Here is a 26,740-nt window from a genome sequence, read left to right as displayed (position 1 = left end):
TCAGTATTTCCAAAATGTTGTGCACCCTGGAATATTAATTTCCCAACCTTGGTCACCTTGCAACCATCTCTCTGTAATGATGGTGAGGGGGACAGGAGAAGAGGAGACACTAGCCACACCCCCTTTTTATGGTACTAGCTGCCATTTGGGAACATTAAATGTCTTGTGTGAATTTTGGTAAATGAGCGACTGGCTGAATGTTAGCAAGCGGGCAGGTTGGCAAGGGGGGCAGGGTGGGAAGGCAGACCAGGGTTGGTCAGGGGTTACCATGGTGGAGGGGGCGGAAAGAGAGAGAGAGCGAGAGCGAGAGAGAGAGAGAGAGAGAGAGAGAGAGAGAGAGAGAGAGAGTCTCACCCTGTATGTTACCCAGGAGTTAAAAATTAGGATTTTTAGGTCTAACCTTTCCTAGGTAGCTATTTCAGGTAAGTACGATGGAACTGTCTGTAGTTTCCGACTCTTACTGGGAGTTGGGAGACATTCACAGAGGGTCCTAGGGAGAGGGGAACTGCCTGTTGGAAGTTCAAACTTCCTGAGACACACACCTTGGGTCATAAAATCCATAGACTGGAAGATCTGGGCCACGTAATCCCTATGCCTTTTATTCCAATAATAGCACATACCCCAGGATTTTTCTTTCAAAGAATGAGATCATCTTTCCCCAATCTTGAAGTTATTTTAAAATCTTGATGGAAGGCCTCCTTTATTCTAATCGCTCCTCAGCATACAGCTAGTTGATTTTCTCAAAAAAAAAATTTACACAGATTCCAAAAGGAATATTTTATGCCATCCAATTAGTTCCTTGCCACTCGAGAATAGCCAGCATATCCCAGTTATCAACTGACTAGGCAAACTGTGCGGGGGAACCCATGTATGGAACCATTTCTGATTCCTGTGGTTTATTCCTAATCTTCAAATGTGATTTTCTTTCCCTTTGCCCTACCACAAGGCATTCCCTGGTTAAGATAACAAGTAGTCAGCCGTCAAAGCTTGGTCAGTAGTGCATGCAACCAGTTTTAGCACATGCTGCTGCTGAAATTACTGGTGCAACGTCTCTCCCTCTCTCTTTGCCACCAGCTCCACAAAAAAGGGGACATACCTATTCCCTCAGGCAAATGACAAAGGCAGAAGATGATAAAGGACAAACCTTTCAGAGGCATCAAAGCCTCAGCCCCCAAAGATAAATGATAAATAATTACAGCAAACATCCCCAGTGTCATTTTTCCAAAAGCAAGTATTGGCCTCGGTTGAGAACTTTACTGTTGGAGAGAACCCCACCATTGGAGTTCGCTGTATTGACCAGCTTCACCAACAAATCTTATGCATTAGCTGTATTTCTATTTTCAGTTAACTGCCCTACTTTGAAACAGCCTAACCAAGCATAAAATATAATTAAAATACCAGCATCCAAACTAAACTTTTAGTCAGCCCTTCAATCAGTTAAAGGAGTCTGGAGCTCTTTCCTTATTTATACACCGTGTCTTTTCACTGTACAACCACAAGGAACCATTTTAAAATCACACACTAACTCAAGTCTAAAAATAAATAGACCCACTCCCTTTCAAACAGCAAATTAAAGAAAGGACCACACAAGAATAAAATTGTATTTTATGCACTACAATGCATCATTTTTGGATTTCAAAGAATAACCAAGGACAATTATAAAGGGACAGAATGAGAGTAAGCTAGTAAGATGCATAAAAAATATATACTTTCCATAGGTATGTGAAAAGGAAAGATTAGCAAGATTAAACATGGGTCCCTTAGAGGCAGAAACAGGAGAAATTATCATGGGGAATAAGGAAATTGCAAAGATATTAAACAAATATAGTTTCTACTGTCTTCTTGGTAGAAGGAACAAAAATATTCTAGAAATAGTGGCAAACCAAGGACCTAGTAAAAATGAGGAACTTGGGGATATTAGCAAAGAAATAGTATTGGAGAAATTAATGGACTTAAAAGTCAACAAATCCCCTGGAGCCGAAGGCCTGCATCTTAGGGTTTTTAAAGAGGTAACTATAGAAATAGTGGATACAGTGATTTTGATTTTCCAGAATTCCCGAGATTCTAGAATAGTGCCCCTGGATTGGAAAGTAGCAAATGTAATCTCGCTACTCAAAAACAGAAAACGTGGACATCAGCAGTAGGGAAAATGTTTGTATTTATTAGGGACATGACAACAGGGCACTTGGAAAATCATAACATGATGAGGCAGAGTTACAGACGTATGAAAGGGAAATATTGTATGAACAATCTAATTAGGAAAGCAGATGGTATGGGAACCATTATTACAAAGGGATTGCAGTGCAAGGGTGAATGTCTTACTGCAACTTTATTGGACCTCCATGAGACCACACCAGGAGAACTGTACAAGTTTTGGTCTCCTTATCCAAGGAAGGATATAACAGTCTTGGAGGCAGTGAAACAAAAGTTTATTAGACTGATTCCTGGGTTAGGGGATTGTCCTATGAGGAGGAAATTGAGAAGACTCAGCTTATGTTCCCTAGAATTTAGAAGATCAAGCAGTGATCTCACGGAAATATAAAATTTTTAAAGGGTTTGACAGGGCAGATGTTGGTAAGATGTTTGCCATGGCTGGAGAATTTAAAATTAGGGAATCACAGTCATAAAATAAACATCAGCCATTTAGGACTGAGATGAAGCAAAATTTCTTTGCTCAAAGGATTGTCAGTTTTCAGAATTGTCTACTCCCAAAATGGTCAATGTTCAGTCACTGAACTCAATTCAAGAGTATTCAAGACAGAGATCCATCGATATTTAGGTATTATGGAATTAAAGGACATGGGGAAGCACAAGAAGGTGGAGTTGTGCTAGATGATCAGCCATGATCAATTTTAATTAGAAAACAGACTCAATTGGTTTACTGTCTTTCATTAAGGGTAGAAGGTTTCATGCTATTTGTAATAGCTTTCATTTTTTCTGCCCCCGACTCATCCCCACCCCTCCCCATTAACCTCATTGAGAAGTACAGAAAGTGCATAATAGTCCAGAGTGGACAGCCGATGTCAGCTTCAAACGCATAAGACAAACAATGAGGCAGGTGAAGGTATAACTAACACCCTGTATTTGATACAAAGACTTTGTCTCAATGTCAACCTATACAACTCACAGCTGACTGGCGTTCATTACTGCAACAGTAACTTGTTTTTATATAGCACTTGCAACATAATAAAATCTCCAAAGCTGCTTCATGGGAATGATGTAAAGCAAAATTTGACACTAGCCATATAAGGCAATGTTAGGGCAGATGGTCAAAAGCCTGGTCAAAGTGCTAAATTTTAAAGGAGCATCTTAAAGGAAGAGAGAGAAGTGGAAAGATTTAGGGAAGGAATTGTAGAGCTTAGGCCAACACAGCTGAAGATAGCCACCAATGGTAACATGATTATAATTACAAGAGGCCAGAATTAAAGGAGTGCAGGTACTGGAGGGTAGTGGGCCTGGAGGCTAGCTGGGGCTAGCTAGAAAATGGAGTTTGTACCGGGGACAGAAGATAGTGGCTTCAGTCTTCCCAATGTTTCGTTTAAGGAAATTTTTGCTAATTCGATTCTAGATGTTGGAGAACCAGTTTGATAATTTAGCGACGGTGGAAGAATGAAGGGAATGATGAGGTAAAGCTGGGAATCATAAGCATACATGTGAAAATTGACATGGTTTTCAGAAGATGGTGCCAAGAACAGCATGTAAATAACAAATTAGATCTTTCCTTAAGACCTTCCTTTGGGGAACACCAGAGATAACTGTGGGAACAGGAAGAGAAACCATTGCAGGTGATACTCTGTACAATTAGATGCACAAGAATGGAAACCCGCAAGCACAGTCCCAACCAGCTGGACAATTGTGTAGCAGAATGGTGTGGTCAGTCAAGAATGCAGGCAGATCAAGAGGGACAAGGGTGGATAGCTCATCTTCACCTCTGTCACAGCCCACTAGCTATGTTCCCTCTAATTAACCTTTGCTGGCCACAGCCTGGTTCTTGTACTGCACGGTCCCTTTAAGATCACTTCGCACGTACACATCCTAAGGGGCCGCACTTGTGCTTGGCCTCTTTTCCCCTTCCACCTATGTACTTCCCCACTTCGAGTAGCAAATTTGATTTGTGAGCAGTCTTATGCCCATGCAGCTTAAAGGGAGCTCAAGTCACTAGTACATCTTTTCTGACTTGGGCAAGAGCTGTTTCAGTACTGTGGTCAGATTGAAAATCTTATTGGAGGGATTTAAACATGGAGTTCCCAGAAAGATGGGCGTATATTTGGGAAGCGACAACATGCTAAGGGCTTGAGGAAAAGGATGTTGGAGCAGGGATGGTAGTTTGAAAGGTCAACAATTGTGTTTTTGAGACGGGTGATGATAGCATATCAGCAAACATGGGGACTAGGAAAGGAAGTTGGGTGGTGTGCAGTTTAGTGAGAACAAAGTCAAGGAGCAAGAGGTGGGTCTCACGGACCAAGATAAGCTCAGAGGGCCTAAGGGAAGGTAAGAGAGAAACTAGAGTTCAAGGCTAAGGCAGAAAGGTTGGAGAGGGGAGCTTTAGAGGAAGTTTGGCCTGGTGGGCTAAGAAAAGGGAAGGAAATGGCAGAGGCAGCTAATCAAATAATCTATATGAAAAAGTCATCCATGAGCTCCTCACTTTTTGTTGGCAGGAAGGGTGGAGAGACGGGATGGGATTTAAGATAACAATCTTGATTGATTCAAACCCAAGCCCTGTGAATGTATAACACTTAATCCAGCTAAATCAACAAGCCAGCTCCCCACACAGGCCTGGATTCTGTGGGCAGGGACAAAGCAATGACACTCACTGCTGATCTCATAGAAGGCTGCCCACAAAGATCTAGTGATCTGTGAGACATGGATTTCACCTTTGCAGACATTAATTTCTATCTGGTGCCAAGGCAAGGGGAACTCCAGGCATCCAGCAACAGTAATGTCATCAAGCAGTGTAAGCAACTAATCATACTGAAGTATTTTCAGATGCCAAACCAGGAAGTAAAATGCATTGACTATCCTAAAATTTATAAATTTTGAGAGCAGTAAGAGAGATAAGTGATTGGGACATATGCATTTGAAGCTGAAATATCAAACTTAAAAATTAAAATAATTAAAAAGTAAAAATTTGGCATTGACAAATATAAAATTAGTTTTCCAGCCAGGTTATTCAGCAGTTAAGATTTAGTACACTGTTAAAAATCCAGCTACTCCTTATTAGAAGGCATAACATTTTCAGGGGTTTATTCAGCCAGACTAATGGTGTAAAAGGGCAAGTTCTCGTCAGTTCACTGATTTTTTAACTCTTTGGAGTCTGGAAACTTTACCAGAACACTATGAAGAAACAGAATCACTGACTGCAACTTCTGGTTATGTGTTCAAATGCAGATATGTGGACTCCAAGTTGATGTCCATTTCAGAGGATTAATGACGGTGAACACTGACAGCTTTGCTGTCATTGCTACTATAACATCCAAGCCTTAACAGTCAAAAATTACAATAATTGCAATTCTTTTAACAGAATATTTGTGAAATGTGAGTTATCATAATTTAAATTAGATCTGCTTACCGTGTTCAACAGCACTGGAAGTGTACTCCAACTTCAGAGCCAGATGGGTACAATTTGGACAAATCTTGTTCCGCAACTCTGTACCAAGTCGGCCCCCACTGCACAATACAACAATCACCACCAACAGCAGCCAGCCACTCTCCAATCGCATGGTCACAAAATCCTAAAAAGTTTCCAAAGATCCAGAAATCCAATCCGTTTTGCGCTGTCTCAAGGATCAGTTCATCCTGTTCACTGAAAATGTTCGCTTACTGGTGTTCAATTTGCAAGAGACGTTTGCAAAATAGACTATTTTTGTTTTCATGATATTTAAGCAGTGGTTGACAGCACAACCCAGTTCAGAAGGCTTTCATTTCTTTCTCCGTTTCTTCTCCATGGCACCTGGCTGCTGCAATCACTAATGCTGTAATACATGAACAGGAGATTCCATTTGTCATTAAAGAGGGGGAATGCCAGAGGGAAATCCACCAGTGTCAGCTCAGCTGCTGAACCGATCTATTGGAATAGGAGAGAAGTAGAGAAGGTTAGGATTTCAAATGCAATCTTCAGGGCAAAAAAAAAATATGAACAGCCAAATGACTTTTATAGCTCCTTTCTCCACCCAGAAATCCTACTCTGACAGAGACAATAAGAAAGGGACAAGAGGCCAAATCTCCTCCTAGATCTCCTGGAGCATCCCTCACTGACCAACCCTTGGATTTTTTACTTCTCTTCAAAAGAGGTGCAGAACAAGTAAACTCATGAAGGGAATCAACAGTTATATTGCAAAGTAGTGGAATGCTATGTTACCACTCAGGCCTCCAACAGAGTGAAGGCAGCATTATTCAGAAAAGCAGTACAGAAATTTCACATGCAAAAGGACCTTCCAAAGAATTCCGACAATCCATAATGGCCCAGGTTTCATACTTTTATGAAACACAGCCAGTTCATATCCAGCATCTAAAGCCAGTCCACAATATATTTAAGTTTAAGCATCTTTCTTTGATGGAAATTAGAAACAAAATTGTAACTAATAGGGGTGGTGTGGGGAGCAAGAGAAAGAGAAATAAATTGAAATTGTTTATATTTTTGCTCCATAGAAAAGCCAAGGCTGCTAAAGTCACAAACTTATTTTCTGAAATGTTTCAGCCATACTCACACAATGTGTTTTCCCATAGAACAATGGACAGTGTGACAATATTTCTTTTGTAGCCCAAATCCCATACTCTTCTTACAAATTTCAACAATCAGGTGAGGTTTTATTTCTCCATGACTTACTTTTACCAATTAAAGGGTATCTGTGTATGGCACTAGACAGGGAGAATCTGTTCAATTTCTTTGGGAATTTAATTACAACTGACACCAGCTATCTGTATCTTTATATAAAGTCTGTCTGTTGCTCGAGTCAAGTCTACTATGCCATGATTGTCAAGCAAATCAACCAAACCTCATTAGGTAAATAATTAAGTGCATCTTCCCCGTCACCCTGCTACCACCACCACCAGCCCACCCAGACTTCTTAACTGATCTTTGTTCTATTTTCACAATGCATGGTTTTCTCTTTCCCCATCAGAAATAAAAAAAACTACAAAATTGCATTCCAATAAAAAGGGTGCAATTCAATTACAGTGACAATTCTGAATCCATCCTATTATAAGCCTTTAATTAAACTTCAGAAGATACAAAACAGGCAAATAGCATAGGTGCATTCAAGGGGAAGCTAGATATGCACATAGAAAAATGGTTTAATAGGGAATGCCGATGGGGTTGAAATAAGAGGGGTGAAGGAGGTTCTTCTGAAGCATAAACACTGCCATAGACCTTTATGGATGGCCTGTTTCTATGCTGCAAATATCTTACAATTCTTTTGACAGAATTTAAGACATTTTTGCTCTAATGGTGATTTATTTTAATTATACAAGATTAAACTACATAGTAGAAAGGAAGAGATATTTGATCGCGGAGTGACATTCAAAGCATGAAGCTAATGCACTGGGCCAACCCTTAAATATCTAAAACAAAATATATGCAAATACCATTTACTGCCTAAAAACCTGCAGGGTTTAATTAGCATTTATCTAAGAAGAATAAAAAAGGTATCATTGGGCCTAAATACAGCCTCAATACAAATCTAACCTCAATGCACAACTATCACATACTCTTACAACCAATTAAAAGGTCAACACTAACATTAAAATTGCCAGAAACGGCAGTAGTTCCAAATATAGTTTAAGACTGTTTAATATTCCATTGAAATTGCTCAGGGAATTGACCACATTTAATGGGACCAGCTGCCTCATTGGAATAATGTGATCCTTTCAGTCTGTACTGAACAAAGTAACTATGAGGCCAACCCACTGTGCTTTGTAGCCAGCTGGAGCAATGTCTTAAGTCTCCCACAATTGATCTATGGAACAGACAGTAGGGGAAATGGCAGGGAAAATAATGTTGATCAAATCTCCCAGGCAGCATCAAATGAACAGTAATCACAGACATTGAAGCTTAAGCTGGACATGCACTTTAAGGAGGATGTGGGAACAGGGTGAAGTGAGGGGAAAGATGCCCAAGACTCAATTACTTGCATACTAAATATGATTATTACAGGAGTAGATTTGCACCATCACGTCTGTTTGAAACAAACGCTTAAAACATGCATCACTCATCTAAAAAAAAGTTTAAATATTTTAGAAACTAAAACCATTCTTCTGAAATGCAATGATAAATGTGAGGAAAACAACAATAGATTAAACACTGGAACAGAGGTTTATTTTAAACTTCTGAGACAATGAACGCAGCTTAATAAACAGATACAGCATCTCCCACATCAGGTTTGACAATTGACAGTTAAACAGGGTATGGCGAGCTGTGGCTCAATGGTTATCACTTTTGCCTCTAAGTCCAAAGGTTGTAGGTTCAGGTCCACTCCAGGACTTGAGTACAAAAACATTAAGGTGGCACTGCAGTACTAACCGAGAGCTCCTTCCTTTCAAAAGGAAGAGATCCTTCAGTTGAAATGTTAAACAGAGACCCAGTCAGCCCTCTCAGATGGACACAAATATCCCATGTCACTATTTTAGAAAGAGCAGGGAAGTTATTCGGAACACCTTGATCTATATTTATCCCTCAATCAACATCATTAAAACGTACATAATATTGCTGTTTGAGTGTAGGAAGTAAGCTGAAGATTGTCTCAAAAAATGCACTGTAAGACTGAGTCCAAGGTCTGTATGCGGTTCCACTTATGGGCACTAAAATTCACCGACAGGCCTTCCAACTCAGCAAGAAATCAGTACACCTTTCAACCTGGGAGTCATACCTAGCAGGAAGGAAGATGGTTGTGGTTGTTGGAGGTCAGTCATCTCAGCTCCAGGACATCACCGCAGGAGTTCCTCAGGGTAGTGTTCTCGGCTCAACAATCTTAGGCTGCTTAATCAATTACCTTCCTTCCATCATAAGGTTGTAAGTGGGGATGTTCTTTGATGATTGCACCATGTTCAGCACCATTTGCGACTCCTCACATACTGAAGCAGTCCATGTCCAAATGCAGCAAGACCTGGACAATATCCAGGCTTGGGCTGACAAGTAGCAAGTAACATTCGCACCACACAAGTGTCCGTCAATGACTATCTCCAACAAGAGGGAATTTTACAATCGCCCCTTGACATTAAATGGAATTATCATCGCTGAGTCCTCCACTAACAACAACCTGCGGGGGGGGGGTTACCATTGACTAGAAACTGAAATTGATTAGCCATATAAATACTGAGACTACAAGAGCAAGTTAGAGGCTAGGAATCCTGTGGCGAGTAACTCACCTCCTGACTCCCCAAAGCGTGCCAACCATCTACAAGGCACAAGTCAGGAATGTGATGGAATACTCTCCACTTGCCTGGATGAGTGCAATTCCAACAACACATGAAGCTTGACATCATCCAGGACAAAGCAGCCCACTTGATTGGCACCTCATCCACAACATTCACTCCCTCCATCACTACCACCACAGTGGCAGCAGCGTGTACCATCTACAAGGTGCACTACAGGAACTCACCAAGTCTTCTTAGGCAGCACCTTCCAAACCTATGACCGCTACCGTCTAAAAACACAAGGGCAGCAGACACATGGGAGCACCACCACCTGGAAGTTCCCCTCCAAGCCACTCACCATCCTGACTTAGAAATATGTCACTGTTCCTGGGTCAAAATCCTGGAACTCCCACCCTAACAGCACTGTGGGTGTACCTATGCCACATGGACTCCAGCTGTTCAAGAGGGCTGTTCACCACCACCTTCTCGAGGGCAATTAGGGATGGACAACAAATGCTGGCCCAGCCAGCGATGCCCACCTCCCATAAATGAAGAAAAAAACCTGGAAAACATCAGTATGGTGGGGCACAGTGAAACTGTGAAAGTACAGCAAGGTTCTGAGTAATATTCTGTTCAAACTAATTAGGGCCAGTACAATTCAGTGATAGTCCAAACACCAGGATCAACAGAGCATAAGAATTTACATAAGGCACTGTTTGTTCCCACACTGAATGCCACATTTAATTATAATTCTTCCCACAATGCAGAATCACAAGGGTCATGCAGACATTTTTTCAGCCCATAAAACATTAACTAGAGTTAGGCTCTGCCAGTGCTCCAGAAACTCTGCAGAACACTTCGTTTATGGTGCATGCATTACCAATTTTAACCAGACCATTGGTGCTCCCCTTTATTCAGGCTGCATGTGCTTTTAGAACCATAGAAAAGTTATAGCACAGAAGGAGGCCATTCAGCCTATCATGTCCACGTCAGCCCGAGGACACCCAGGTGCCCTTTCTAACCCCACCTTCCTGCACCTGGCCCATAGCCCTGCAGCTTGCAGCACTTAAGGTGCAGATCCAGGTACTTTTTAAAAGAGTTGAGTTTCTGCCTCTATCACCAACTTGGATAGCGAATTCCAGACACCCACTACCCTCTGCGTAAAAAAGTTCTTCCACATGTCCCCCTTATACCTTCTGCCACTTATCTTGAATCCCCTGGTTCTAGAATTCTCCACCAAGGGAAACAATTTTATCCTGTCCATTCTATCTATTCCCCTCATAATTTTGTACACCTCTCAGCCTTCTTTGTTCTAAGGAGAATTACCCCAATCTATCCAATCTCTCCTCATAGCTACACTTTTCTAACCCTGGCAACATACTTGTAAACCTCCTCTGCCCTCTCTCTAGAGCTATTATGTCCTTCCTATAATATGGTGCTGGAACTGCACACAATACTCCAGTTGTGGCCTCACCAGTGTTTTAAACAATTCCAACATTATATCCTTACTTTTATACCCTATACCTCTGCCAATGAAAGAAAGCATTCCATATGCTTTCTTTACAACCTTGTCTACTTGAACTGCTGCCTTCAGGGGCCTGTATACTTGTACAAGATCTCTCACTTCATCTACCCCTCTTAGTATATTCCCATTTATTGTGTAATCCCTGTAACTGTTTGACTTCCCTAAATGTATGACCTCACACTTCTCTATGTTAAAATCCATCTGCCACTTTACCGCCCACTCCACCAACCCATCTATATCATTTTGGAGATCATGGCTATCCTCTACACTATCCATTACTCGAACAATCTTTGTCTCATCTGCAAATTTCCCAATCGTGCCCTCCACATTCACGTCCAAATCATTAATATATAACACAAACAGCAAGGGTCCCAACACTGAGCCCTGTGGAACACAACTTGAAACAACTTTCCATTCCAAAGGGCATCTATCAACCATTACCTTTGTTTCCTGTTACAAAGCCAACCTTTCATCCAATTTGCCACATTACCCTGAATCCCATGGGCTTTTACTTTTCTGACCAATCTGCCATGTGGGACCTTGTCAAATGCCTTGCTAAAATCCATGTACACAACATCCACTACACTACCTTCATCAACCCTTCTTGTCACTTCCACAAAGAATTCAATCAAAGTTGTGAGGCAAGACCTTCCTTTAACAAATCCATGCGGACCATCCCTGACTAGTCCATTCTTTTCCACATGACAGTTAATCTGATCTCTCAGGATTGATTCTACTAATTTGCTCACCACCAATGTAAGACTAATTGGTCTATAACTGTTTGGCATTTCCTTTGATCCCTTTTTAAACAATGGAACTACGTTTGCATTTCTCCAGTCCCCCGGTACCTCCCCTGTATCTAGTGAAGATTGGAAAATCATCCTCAGAGCATCTGCTATCTCCTCCCTGACTTCCTTCAGCAGCCTTGGAAACAATCCATCCGGCCCTGGTGACTTATCAACTTTCAAGAATTTCAACCATTCGAGTACTTCCTCTCTCCTTATGACTATCCCGTCCAATAGCTCGCAGTGTTCCTCCTAGACTACTATATCTACATCATCCCTTTCCTTTGTAAACATGGAGACAAAATATTCATTCAAAATCCTTCCCACAGCCTCTGCATCTACACACAAGTTTCCATCTTCATCTCTGATAGGTCCCACTTTTTCCTTAACTAACCTTTTAGCATTAATGTATTGGTAAAACATCTTTGGGTTATCTTTAACTTTACTTGCTAATCTTTTTTCATGCCCGTTGATTTCCTTACTTCCTTTTTCACTTCGTCCCTGCACTTCCTGTATTCGTCTAAGCTTTATTTAATATTACTTTATTTACTGAATTATTTTAATAGATTGAAAAAAAACTCACCAGGATTTACTCACCAATCAGCTGCTTTTTTTTTTAACTCCACTTTCAGAAGACTGTCCCTCGCAGGTCTGGTGCACTCCTGAAGGTACTGCCTCTCCCTCTTTTTTTTTGGTTTGAGGAGGAGGGAGGGATGGAAACACTACAGCAATGTAATGTTTGGGGCTATTCCATTCTATGACAGTGGGTCCTCCTCGATCCCCTTCTGAGTTGCAGTAACTGTGCTGGCTTCTCCCAGAATGCTTCTCAATCACTTCTCACTACCACCCTCTGTTGGGTGCTCTTCCTCCTGTTGAGTGCAAGAGTCCTTCTCCTCGATCCCCTTCTGAGTTGTGGTGACTGCGCTGACTTCTCCCAGAATGCTTCTCAGTCACTTCTCACTATGGCCCTCTGTTGGATCGTGTGTCACAGAGGCCCCAAAGTGCAGGACCGTACAGCCTAATGAAAATCAAATCCTGGGATTTACCAAGGCCAGCTTCAAGGGAGACCTGTTATTAGTGACTTTTCAGTCTTACAACCACTCTTAAGCAAGTTCCAGGAGTTTTACATTTTGCTTTAAGTCAGCTACACAAGACCACACCCAGGGAACCTAATAGCACTCTTATTCAAAGTGCCTATAAAGTATTTTATTATGATCTTGTTAGGATGTGGGCAATGTAATATTTCCTGCACATCTCTAATCACCCATAGATGGCGGCAGCTCTTTAATTCTTTTAGTCCTCATGGTGATGCTACTCCCACCGCAATATGGTTCCGTAGCAGTTTTTTTTTAATTAAATTTAAACAACTAGTTGGCTTACCATTCCACTTCAGAGGTTAAGAGTCAAGCAGATATTCTGGGACTGGAGTTATGTGTGGTAGGCCATCCAGAATCACAAATTAACCTTCAGGGAGGGTAAGTAAACCAGCAGCTTTCATGGTTATTTTTCCAGTGCAAGCCCTCACACATTCTCTAGATTTATTTAATTCAATTTCCCAACTTTTACATCTGGGTATCTAATTTATGCTGGGCTTTCTTAAATTTCAAACAGTAACTTCAGCAGAAGACCAGATATTTTCTGCTGATCTGGGCAAGAGATCTCACTTGGGAATTGTACCCCATGACCTCTTCATAGTCCAAAACTATAATCACTAGGCTCTAATGGACATAGCCTGCCATAAATTCACACATGTACTAAAAGACTAAAGTAAAGCCAGTCAGGTATAATATCACCCAATATAGAGATGGGTACTCCTGCAAAACTTAACAGTTGAGCATCACCAGGATGGAGATTTAAACTAGGTCACAGCAGTGGACTGGGCAACTTCAACTCAGTCAAAAACTATGGAAAAGATAAGATTCCTTCTGTTTTAAAGCAACCTATATAGACAAGAGCAAACATTTCACTGTTAGGTGGCAGATCTCCTTTATGATGGTGCAAAACAGGCAATAGTGAGTCAGCAACATTTCAACATCTCAACTTTCTTACTTCCATTGAAGCTGGGAGATAAAATGCGGGCTGTCAATTCAATACCAAACAAAGTCAAGATCTGTCTCACAAAGTTAGTGTTTTTCTGCTTCCATGTGGTTATGTTGTTATTTGTAAATAAACTTGGCTACTAAATGAAATCTGAATTCAGAGTATTAGTTACCACTTTTTGAGATAAACAAAAGCGCATGATGAGCATCGTACTAGGTCCAATACTTAAGATGGTTCACTGTTACTCTTGAGATAAAAACAAAAAAACTGCGGATGCTGGAAATCCAAAACAAAAACAGAATTACCTGGAAATACTCAGCAGGTCTGGCAGCATCGGCGGAGAAGAAAAGAGTTGACGTTTCGAGTCCTCACGACCCTTCGACAGTGGTCTCCTCTACATTGGAGAGACCAAATGTAAACTAGGCGACCGCTTTGCAGAACACCTGCGGTCTGTCCGCAAGAATGACCCAAACCTCCCTGTCGCTTGCCATTTTAACACTCCAACCTGCTCTCTTGCCCACATGTCTGTCCTTGGCTTGCTGCATTGTTCCAGTGAAGCCCAACGCAAACTGGAGGAACAACACCTCACCTTCCAACTAGGCACTTTACAGCCTTCCGGACTGAATATTGAATTCAACAACTTTAGGTCTTGAGCTCCCTCCTCCATCCCCACCCCCTTTCTGTTTCCCCCTTCCTTTTGCTTTTTTCCAATAAATTATATAGATTTTTCTTTTCCCACCTATTTCCATTATTTTTAAATATTTTTAAGTCTTTTATGCTCCCCCCACCCCCACTAGAGCTATAGCTTGAGTGCCCTACCATTCATTCTTAATTAGCACATTCGTTTAGATAATATCACCAACTTTAACACCTATGTGTTCTTTTGTTCTGTTGTCTGACATCTTTTGATGATCTGCTTCTATCACTGCTTGTTTGTCCCTACAACCACATCAACCCCCTCCACTTCTCTCCCCCCACCCAAACCGACCCCCCCCCCCCCCCCCCCCCCCACACACACACACACACACACACACACACACACACACACACACACACACACACACACACACACACACACACACACACACACACACACACACACACACACACACACACACACACACACCTTAAAGCAGCTTATATTTCACCCCTTTCTTGGATTCACTCAAGTTCTGTCGAAGGGCCGTGAGGACTCGAAACGTCAACTCTTTTCTTCTCCGCCGATGCTGCCAGACCTGCTGAGTTTTTCCAGGTAATTCTGTTTTTGCACTGTTACTCTTGTAGCACGCAACTCCATTCATGGCATACATAAGATTTCAAGTTTCAATTAATAGGCTTACTTACAGAAACTGTATTTTTGCTGTGAGCACGTGTTGGAAGGAGGACACGAATTCTATTGTTAGACTACTCCACAACCTGCAGGCATTTAAAAGCCATCATTTATAGCTAGGAACATGACTGCATCTGCAAGCCTGCTCTTAGCAACCTAGGCTGTTATAAATGAAATGAATTTATAAATGGCCATACTTATTCTCTACAGTCTCTCTAATAAATTACTATGTGTCGGAATAGAAGTCTGCCAAACACTAACTTAAGCAAAAAGTAATACACAAACCAGCCATCAGCAATAGCAAGGAAAAGATAGGTTAACAATTTGGACACTAAAGAAAACTGGAAGGTAAATGAGCATTTTAATGGAGGGGGTGGGGGGGAGAAAGGGGAGAGAAGGGAGAAAAGTCATGAGTTGATAACTGATCTGAAATTTATTCCTACCAGTTTAATCTATTGCTTTCTTATGTGTTGGGTTGAGGGTGGAGGTGGGTGGGTTCAGGGGAAGAGGAGAAAAGGAACAGGAAAAAAAGTGGAATAGTACTAAAATAAAACCAAACCTGCTCCAATAGAGTAATCAACTTTTCTCCATGTCAAGCAATACCTCATGATCCATAAGCTCAGAATAACATTATCCATTGTGGCATTATCCTTTCTCTCCCTCAGCAGCCAGCCAGCCATTCTTATGCTCCAGATAACACTGCCACACAACTGTGGATAGTTCAGTGCCACAAATAGAAGGAATTGCATTGACTCTGTCTACATCCAAACCTTTTTTCCACAGGTACTGTCATTATTTACCCAGATTAAATTTAGGTCCAGGGTCCTTGAGAAAGAAGACAACAGCTAACAGGTCCCTGGACATGAAACTCACTTCCAGAACAAAAGAATGTACAAATGAAGAAAGAAAGCCCTCTACAGCCAAAGAAGCCTTTTAAAGTCTAGCTTTCAGAAAAATTTCCTCTCTTTTACAAATATTATGCTGGTATTTCCCGGCTACATAAGTCATTGAGAGCTCTTAGTAACAAGGTGCCACTACAGGTATTTTTATTTTGAGTGGAGGGGGTTGAGGCTGGGGGAGATGTGGAAGAAAGGGGCCAAGAGTTAGACTGTCACAGAATCCACCATTAGTAAGACAGTGTCAGCTGTTGCTAAGAAACAAGCAGCTGAGGGTAAAAAAAAAGCTTCTCATTTTGAGCTGGGAGGAGAATCACCCAGCAGGATGTAAACACACAATGAATTAGCAATGCCTCTAAAGTCAAGCTCATCTTCAAACAATGACAAGGCTAATCTGTACACCAGATGGAAACAGGAAAGGAAAGGATTGCGATGACCAGAAGATTAGTTTCCAAATGCAACTAAAATCATAAGAAACTGACAAAACTATGCAAAGATTCCTTCAACCTAACCAATATTAGTATTTTGAATAACTTACCATTGCCTTTCTCCAGTTCCTCCACAACAATGTTGTTGCGAGAATCACTGTTCTTGATATTTTTCTAAGCAGAGGAAGTGAGGGCCCGAATTCCCCAGAGGAAGACCATGTTACACAGGTGTTGAGTTTCCGAACATTAAGGTTTTTTTATATTCTAGAACTAGTTTGACAATCCTGCAACAAGGCCCAAGGCTGTACAAGCAGACTACTTCCAGAGCACTGATGTTAATAAAAATAACTGCATTTGATCAATTGATTAAAGACAAATTATATTTTCTGGCCATCAGAACATCCCCAATGGATGAAGGAAGTCCACACAAAGCCAGCAAGTGATTCATCTATTACATGGTGCCAGCTGTAGCCGAGTGACAAGACACTTGTCTTGGAATCAGATGGTTGTGGGTTTAAGTCCTGCTCCAGAGACTAGGCCCTAACAAACTCCAGTGCAGTGCCAAAGGAATGTTGTAATGTCAGAAATGCTCTCTCTCTGATAAGACATCAAACTCTGGCCACGCCCATCCTTTCTAGCAGACGTAAAAGATCCCATGGTGCAGGAATTCTCCTTGGTGCCCTATCCAATATTTATCCTTTAATCAACATCAATTTTATTGGAGGGAGCTTGTTTGCAAATTGGTTCCTTCGTTGTCCTACACAAGAGCAGTGACTGCACTTCAAAAGTACTGCATGAGTTCTAAGTTGGATGTCATGAAAGGCACTATATAAATATGCAAATTCTTTACTTACTGGCTAGGAGCAAACTGGAAATGCTTGAGAAATTTCAGGTAGGAGCCAAATGTTGCTGTCAACAGATCAAAAACAGTATGCTGCTGTGGCCGGTCAAATAAGTGCATGTTTTTTTTTTTAATTTATTCATGAGATATGGGCATCTCTGGCTAGAATAACATTTATTGCCCATCCCTGATTGCCCTTGAGAAGGTGGTGGTGAGCTGCCTTCTTGAACCGCTGCAGTCCATGTGCTGTAGGTACACCCAGAATGCTATTAGGGAGGGGCTTCCAGGGCTTTGACCCAGCAGCAGCAAAGGAATGGCGATATATTTCTAAGTATCCCTGTTGTGTCTTGGAGGGGAACTTCCAGGTGGTGCCGTTCCCAATTATCTGCTGCCCTTGCCCTTCTAAATGGTAGCAGCCGTGGGTTTGGAAAGTGCTGTCTAAGGAGCTTTGGTGAATTCCTGCATTGCATCTCGTAGATGGTACATGCTCCTGCCACTGTGCATTGGTGATGGAAGGAGTGAATGTTTCTGGAAGGGGTGCCAATCAAGCAGGTTATGGCCTGGACAGCGTCAAATGTTCTGAACGTTGTTGGATCTGCACTTATCCAGGTAAGTAGACAGTAGTCCATGGCACTCCTGAATTGTGCCTTGTAGATGGTCAACAGGCTTTGGAGGGTCAGGAGGCGAGTTACTCACCACAGGATTCCTAGCCTCTGACCTGCTCTTGTAGCTACAGTATTTATATGGTTAGTCCAGTTTCTAGTCAACGGTAACACCCCAGGATGTTGATACATGAGGGATTCAACAATGGTAATGCCATTGAATGTCATGGGGCGATGGTTAGATTTTCTTTTGTTGGACATGGCCAATGCCTGGCACTTATGTGGTACAAATGTTACCTGCCACTTGTCAGCCCAAACCTGGACATTGTTCAGATCTTGCTACATTTGCACATGGAACTTTCAATACCTGAGGAGTCATAAATGGTGAACATTGTGCAATCATCTGCAAACATCCCCACTTCTGACCTTATGATGAAAGGAAGGTCATTGATGAAGCAGCTGAAGATGGTTGGGCCTCGGACACTACCCTGAGGAATTTCTACAGTATGTCCTGGAATGGAGATGATTGACCTCCAACAACCACAACCATCTTCCTTTGTGCTTGGTATGACTCCAATCAGCAGAGATATTTCCCACCCCAATTCCCATTGACACCAGTGTTTCTTGGGCTCCTTGATGCCACACTCAGTCAAATGCTTCCTTGATATCAAGGGCAGTGCCTTTCATTTCTCTGGAGTTCAGCTCTTTTGTCCCTGTTTGATCCAAGACTGTAATGAAGTCAGGAGCTGAGTGGTCCTGGAGGAACCCAAACTGAGCATCAGTGAGCAGGTCCTTGCTAAGCAAGTGCCACTTGATAGCACTGTGATAACCCCTTTCATTACTTTACTGATGATCAAGAATAGACTGATGGGGCAGTAATTGGCCAGATTGGATTTATCCTGCTTTTTATGTGCAGGACACATTTGGGAAATTTTCCACATTGCCGGGTGGGTGCCAGTGTTGTAGCTGTACTGGAGCAGCTTGGCTAGAAGCACAGCAAGGTCTGAACCACAAGTCTTCAGTACTTTTGCCGAAATATTGTCAGGGCCCATAACCTTTGCAGTATCCAGTGCCTTCAGCCGTTTCTTGGTATCACGTGGAGTGAATCAAACTGGCTTAAGACCAGCATCTATGATGTTGGGGACTTCTGGAGAAGATCGATATCCACATGACACTTCTGGCTAAAGATTGTTGCAAATGCTGAAGCCTTACCTTTTGCACTGATGGGCTCCCCCATCATTGAGGATGGAATTATTAGTGGAACCACCTCCTCCTCCAATGAGTTGTTTAATTATCCTACACCGTTTACGGCCAGATGTGGCAGGATAGCAGAGCTAACATCTGATCCGTTGGTTGCGGGGTCTCTATTGCATGCCTTTTACACTGCTTGGCCACAAATAGTTCTGAGTTGTAGCTTCACCACATTGACACCTCATTTTTAGGTATGTTTGGTGCTGCTCCTGGCATGTCCTCCTGCACTCTTCATTGAACCAGGGTTGATCCCCTGGCTTGGTGGTAATGGTAGAGTGGGGGGGGTATGCCAGACCATGAGGTTACAGTGCGAGGATGAGTACAATTCTGCTGCCCCACAGCACCTCATGGATGCCAAGTCTCGAGAGGCTAGATCTGTTCAAAATTGCATTTAGCACAGTGGTAGTGCCACACAACACGATGGAGGGTATCCTCAGTGTGAAGACAGGACTTTGTCTCCATAAGGACTGTGTCGTGGTTGCTCCTACCGATACTGCCAAGGACAGATGCATCTGCAGCAAGCAGATTGGTGAGGACGAGGTCAAGAATGATTTTCCCTCTTGGTGGTTCCCTCACCACCTGCTGCAAGCCCAGTCTATCAGCTATGTTCTTAAGGACTCGGCCGGCTCAGTCAGTGATGGTGCCATCAAGCCACTCCGAGTGATGGACATTGAACTCTCCCACCCAGAGTACAGTGCTTCCTCCAAGGTGGTGGAGGGGGTGGCATAGTGGTATTGTCACTGGACTAGCATTCCAGAGTAATGCTCTAGGGACCCGGGTCTGAATCCCAAGGCAGGTGGTGGGATTTGAATCCAATAAAAATCTGGAATTAAAATTCTAATGATGACCATGAAACCATTGTCAATTATCGTAAAAACAAACGCTCTACCTGAATGTTAGTGAAAGAAATCTGCTGTCCTTATCTGGTCTGACCTACATGTGACTCCAGACCCTTAAAATGCCCTCTGAACAAGGGCAATTAGGGATGGACAATAAATGCTGGCCTAGCCAGTGACACCCACATCCCATGAACAAATAAAAAAAGGTGCTGTTCAATATGGAGTACTGATTCATGAGTTGTGGGAAGACGGTATGTAGTAATCAGCAGGAGGCTTTCTTGCCTATGTTTAACCTGATGCCATGAGACTTCATGGAGTCTGGAGTCAATGTTGAGGCAACTACCAGCCAACTGTATACCACTGTGCTGCCACTTCTGCTGGACATACCCAGGGATGGTGATGGCGATGTCCAGGACATTATCTGCAAGGTATGATTCCGTGCAAATGGCTATGTCAGGCCGTTGCTGTTGCTTGACTAGGCTGTAAGACAGCTCTCCCAATTTTGGCATTAGCCCCCAGATGGTAGCAAGGAGGACTCTGCAGGGTTGACAGGGCTGAGCTTGCCACTGTCATTTCTGGTGCCTAGGTTGATGCCAGGTGGTCTATCCAGTTTCATTCCTTTTAGTTGCATCAAACCACTAAAAAGCCTGAGTTTCTTGCTGGAGCAGTTAAGATTCAACCACATTGTTGTGGATCTGCAGTCACGTGTAGCATTGAGTATGCTTCAAATGCGAAATTATGTCAAAAAGACAAAGTTAAGGGCACTCTACCTGAATGTGCACAGCATTCGCAACAAGGTAGATGACCTAAACGCACAAATAGAGGCAAATGGGTATGATATAATTGCCATTACGGAAACATGGCTGCATGGTGACCAAGGCTGGGAACTGAATATTCAAGGATATTCAACATTTAGGAAGGACAGGCAAGAAGGGAAAGGAGGTGGGGTTGCGCTGATAATAAGGGATGGGATCAGTGAATTAGTAAGAAAGGATCTCAGATTGGACGAACAATGTGTGGAAACTATTTGGATAAAGCTAAGAAACAGCAAAGGGCAGCACACATTGGTTGGAGTTGTTTATCGGCCACCAAACAGTAGTGGTAATGTGGAGCATGGTATTAATCAGGAGATGAGAGAAGCATGTAGCATGGGCAATACAGCAATTATGGGTGACTTCAATCTGCATATAGACTGGGTAAACCAACTGAGCACTGATGTTGTGGAAGACAAGTTTGTTAGGGATGGTTTCTGGAGCAGTATGTTCAACAGCCGACTAGAGGACAGGCTATTTTAGATCTAGTATTACATAAGGAAAAGGGACTAATTAATAATCTTGTTGTAGAAGAACCTTTAGGGATGAGTGACCACAATATGATATAATTTGACATTATGTTTGAAAGTGAGGTGGTTCACTCTGAAGCAAGGGTGTTAAAGTTGAATAAAGGAAATTATGAAGGCATGAGGGGCAAATTGGCTGAGGTGGATTGGGAAAATATATTAAAAGGTACGACTGTACTTAGGCATGGATAATCTTCAAAGAACAATTACATTTCTTACAGCACCTAAACTTCAAGGAGCAAAAACCAAAAAAACGTCAGTCAACTGTGGCTGACAAAGGAAGTTAAGGATTGTAAAAGATTAGAAGAAAAGGCTTATAAAGTTGCCAGAAGTGGTAGTAAACCTGGGGATTGGGAGGTTTTTAGAATACAGCAAAGGAAGACCAAGAAACTAGTAAAGAAAGGGAGAATAGAATATGCATGCAATCTAGCAAAAAACATAAAAACGAACTGTAAAAGCTTGTATAGGTGTGTAAAAAGGAAGCATTTGGCTAAGACAAATGTGAGTTCATTACAGGCAGAGTCAGGAGAATTCATAATGCAGAATACAGAAATGGCAGAGAAGCTGTATGATTACTTTGTGTCTGCTTTCACAGAGAAAGAAACAGGAAATTTCCCAGATTTAACAATCCATGAGACTAGGGAGGATGAGGGGTTGAAGGAAATTAATATAAGAAAGAAGGTTGAATTGGAGACATTAATGGAACTGAAAGTTGATTAGTCCCCGGGACCTGATATTCTGCATCCCAGATTGTTGAAAGAGGTTGCTAAAGAGATAGTGGATGCATTGGTGATCATTTTCCAAAATTCTATAGATTCTGGAATGGTTCCTGAAGATTGGAAGGTAGCAAATGTCACCCCACTATTTAAGAAGGGAGAGAGAAAACAGGGAACGACAGACCTGTTAGCCTTACATCAGTAATAGGGAAAATGCTAGAATCTATTAAAGGATGTAATAAATGAATACTTGGATAATCATGATCTGATTGGGCATAGTCAACATAGGTTTGCAAATGGGAAATCATGTTTGACGAACTTGCTGGAGTTTTTTAAGAATGTTACTATCAAAATTGATATAGGAGAGTCGATGGACGTAGTGTACTTGGATTTTCAGAAAGCTTTTGATAAAGTCCCCCACAGGAGGTTGATTAGCAAAATAACAGCACATTGGATTGGAGGTAATATACTGGCATGGATTAAGGATTGGCTAACAGGCAGAAAACAGAGTAGGAATAAATGATTCATTCTCGCTTTAGCAGGCTGTGAAAAGTGGGGTACCGCAAGGATCAGTACTTGGGGCCCCAGTTGTTCACAATATATATCAATGATTTGGATCTGGGGACCAAATGTAATATTCCAAGTTCGCAGATGACAAAACTAGGCGGGAATGTGTGTTGTGAAGAAGATGTAAAACAGCTACAGGAGGATTTGGGCAAACTTAGTGAGTGGGCAAGAACATGGCAGATGGAAAATAATGTGGAAAAATGTGAGGTTATCCACTTTGGTAGAAGGAACAGATATGCAGAGTATTTCCTAAATGGTAAAAGGTTAGAACATGTAGATGTACAAAGGGATCTGGGTGTCCTTGTCCAGAAGTCACCAAAAGCTAACATGCAGGTGCAGCAGACAATTAGGAAGGCTAATGGAATTTAGCTTTTATCACAAGAGGATTTGAGTACAGGAGTAGTGAAGTCTTGCTTCAATTGCAGCTGTAATTGTAGACTTCTTCCAGGGATGGCAGGATTGTCTTATGAAGATAGACTGGGGAAACTGGGCCTGTATTCTCTAGAGTTTTGAAGAATGAGAGGTGATCTCATTGAAACCTACAAAATATTTAAAGGAATAGATAGGGTAGATGCACGGTAAGATGTTTCCCCTCTGTGTCTCCTGGTTCCTAGACGCCCCAATGTCAAAATAAGGAGGAAGCCACTTAGGACCGAGATGAGGGGAAATTTCTTTACTCAGAGGTGTGAATCTTTGGAATTCGCTAGCCCAGAGGGCCATGGAAGCTTAGTCATTGAGTATGTTTAAGGTAGAGATTTATAGATTTCTGATTAACAGTAACGTAAAGGGTTAGGGGATAGTGTGGTAAAAGGCATTGAAGTGTTCGATCAGCCATGATCGTATTGAATGGCAGAGCAGGCTGAATTGCCTTCTCCTGTTCCTAAGTTGGCCAGACCAGGTAAGGATGGCAGATTTCCTTTCCTAAAGGACATTAGACAATTGACATGATTTCATGGTCATCATTAGACTTTTAATTCCAAATTTTAATCCCACCATCTCGTGGTGGGATTCGAACCTGGGTCCCCAGGGCATTACCCTGGGTCGATGGATTATTAGTGCAGTGACAATACCACTACACCACCACGTCCCCATTCCTAGCCTCTGGCCTGCTCTTGTAGCCACAGTAGTTATATGACTAGTCCAGTTCGGTTTCAGCTCAATGATAACCCCCAGGATGTTGACTGTGGGGATTCAGCGATAGCAAGGCCTTTCAATGTCAAGGGACAATGGTTAATTGTGCCTGTTTCATCTATAGATAGCCCTGATTTTTGAATATTAGTATACCCTCATCCCCACATTGAGAACTTTTCTTAGCTTAAAAAGCTCTACAATATTCATCAAGCCCCATGTCTCTATAAACACATGGAAAAAAAAACAAAATACTAAACCATAAAAAAAGAGACGAGTGTGACTGAAGGCTTCGTCAAATTAAATATAGGCTGCAAAAGAGCTATCTTTTTTTTTAAAAAAAGCTATATAAGCAGGGCCAAAGCAAGGGGGGGGAGAGGGGGGCCCTGAGGGATGTCGACAAAGTTGAAGGACTAGGAACATAGGAGGAGATTGCAGAATTAGCTTTGGGTGTGGCTATGAAGGAATTTGAAAACAAAGCCAAAAATTGAAAGGGGACAGGAATGTTGTGTATATAAGCAAGGATGGAAGTAATAGTTGAATGGCACTTACTGGCAGAGGTCTGGATGAATGGATTCCATGGAGGCTGAGACACTAGAACTGGAATTAAGAATCTGGAGGTAACAATGACACAGTGGCCATGGGGCTAAGGCAAAAAAAATAGGAAAAACAGGAGGTCATGGTGATGAATAGGATACTCACCTCAGGTTGGAAAAGGAAATCAAGGTCACATATTTATTTTATTCATTCTTAGAATACGTTGTTCAATCATCCTTGATTACCTTCAAAAATAAAGTGGTGATTCACCTCCTTGAAGTACCAGTTTGTATTCTTTATAGTGCACGTTTGAGTGGCTTGCTGGGCCACTTCAGAAGGCATTCAAGAGTCAACACATTAGTGTGGCACTGGAGTCATATATATATATATATATATATATAGACCAAGGCTAGTCAAGAAAGGCAGGGTCCCTCCCCTAAAGAGCATGTGTGAGCCAACTGAGTTTAAGACAATCCAGCATCACGTTTACCAAATCTTATTTCCAGACTTCATCTGATCCAGCCAAAACAAATAGGCATGAGGGGCATGAAGGTCATTAACAAGAGAGCAGTTTGCAACATAGCAAATAACAATAATCAGTTAAAATATCAGACTTCTCCATTGCAATTATTATATCATACTGACCTTTAGATATCTGAACGTAGACTCATGTTTTAAAAATAAAATTCACAATATAATCTGTCTACTCCTATAACACAGAATAGTAACAAACTGTTTATTTAAGGAACAATAAAAGCTGGTTCAGTGGTTAATACTTATTACCTAGAACCTCCCAATCATTTATATCTGTCGATCTTCACTAAGGGACAAAAACCCACTGTTGACCATAATAAAAAGGAACTATGGAGCTTGTTTTGTCAACCATTCCACTGGCATTGGACCAGGGACTCATGGAACTCTGAAACGATCAGAGTAGCAACACCATAGTGTCTACACAAGTCAAAGCTATGTTTAGAAAGCGGGAACATGGCTGTGGGTGAGTGGGTGGGGAGTGAGCTCTTCTGCTTGTGGGGATAAAATTGGGCAACAGATGAACAGGGGATTAAAAAAAATTCACACCAGCTTGCCAAGAGATAATACAAGAGCAGGATTGAAGGATGGAATTTTAGATTTACACCAAAAGGTATGTTTTTTGGGCTGGACTGCTAAATGTACCTGGCCCAACTTCAGCTTGTAACCATTTAATGGGGCTAAGAAAAATATACACTCACCAGCTTGACCTCAAAACAGCCACAGCTAATGAAGGAAGGTCCAGGCAAGAATATTTTTGGTAGGATGGGATGAAGGGAGCATCATAATGTTATAAATTTTAAAACTTTCACATGACTAGTTAGCATATGGTGTAGTAGGTACATTGCGACCATCTGAAAGACAAGTTTACAATCCCAGTCCTGCTAGCAGAAAGGAAGAGGTGAAACACAGAGATGTTTGGCAATAAGTGACTAGCAAGCGGTCCTCCATCCACTTACCTACTCCACCATTTTTCTTCAGTTGTATTTGTCCTCAATTAAATGTCATGATTTAGAAGCTTCTCAAAATTAATCTGAGTTAATTAAACTGCCATCAGATGATGGAAGCATCAAAAACACGAACTGGAGCATCCTGGAGCAGACTGTTCCAAATGTAAGGGTAAAACTTACAGCGACAGTCATTGGAAACCACAATGAAAGAAAAAAATTGCTAGCAGCAAAGAGCTGGTTAAGTAAGCATGTGAGTGAGAAAAACAAACCAAATTATGACATTACAGATGTATACTATTCCAGCAGATAGACAAAGGCTATGCACCAAAACCTGTCTTTTAAAGCTATGTTTTTCACAACGGTCCAATAGAAATAAAAAGATATGTTCCTTATATTCATAACAGCGTGCTGGTTAATTGGTGCATTCTCCAATGCAATACCTCTACCAAAGTCAACTTGCCAATCAATCAGCACTCTCGATACATTTGGTATTCTTGTGAATGTCCTGTTGAGTGTGGGGTGAAAAGCTTCAACTTGTGCCTTTTTCAGCGATACTCAAGATTTATGTTCCTGGTTTACAGGCTTGTTATTTCTGTTGCAGTATATGGAGAGTATTTTCTGCAACATTGTCAGCTACCAAACAGAAAACAATGTCTTTCAGGAGTTATTCCTAAAAGAAACTTACTCTCTATTCTATCACTATTTGGAACAACTCCGTACACAAAGTTTGAAAACAACAATGCAAGGGCATTACAGAACATACAAAACTGTTATACAGTAAAGCATAGTGAAACCACAAATATGCACACAAGTATTTATACTTCAGCCAATTTGTGCAAGATTGTCAACTGACCTCTAGCTCACATGTGGGTCAGTGTTATAAACCATTCCTTTCAGTCACATGCCTTGGTGCTTCATTCAGTTCTGTGACCATAATGGCTGTTTGCAGCAATAACAGAAGGTGCCATCCTCATACAAGGAAGAGATAGGAATTGTATTGATGGTATGGTCACACAATGTGTATGTGGGTTCATGAAGTGATGAGCCAATGTGAGCTTTAAATGAGCACCAGATGAGTAAATTA

The 26,740-nt window shown here is 41.7% G+C and overlaps 1 protein-coding gene across 5 annotated transcripts in view; it reads right to left on the bottom strand.

Annotated features, from left to right (window-relative positions):
- Nucleotides 1–26,740, bottom strand: part of mbtps1 (membrane-bound transcription factor peptidase, site 1) — a 160,434-nt gene that overhangs the window by 124,236 nt on the left and 9,458 nt on the right. For 4 of the 5 annotated variants that reach the window (XM_041191447.1, XM_041191448.1, XM_041191450.1 and 1 more), the window contains exon 2: nt 5,570–6,064. In XM_041191447.1, coding sequence (XP_041047381.1) covers nt 5,570–5,720 — 151 coding nt within the window. In that variant the 5' untranslated portion in view covers nt 5,721–6,064. The remainder of the gene's footprint in view (nt 1–5,569; nt 6,065–26,740) is intronic. The other variant, XM_041191449.1, reaches the window with a different exon arrangement.

The sequence above is a fragment of the Carcharodon carcharias genome, chromosome 7 (genome assembly GCF_017639515.1).
Source record: "Carcharodon carcharias isolate sCarCar2 chromosome 7, sCarCar2.pri, whole genome shotgun sequence".
NCBI lineage: Eukaryota > Metazoa > Chordata > Chondrichthyes > Lamniformes > Lamnidae > Carcharodon > Carcharodon carcharias.
This window is presented reverse-complemented; position numbering and strand designations above follow the sequence as displayed.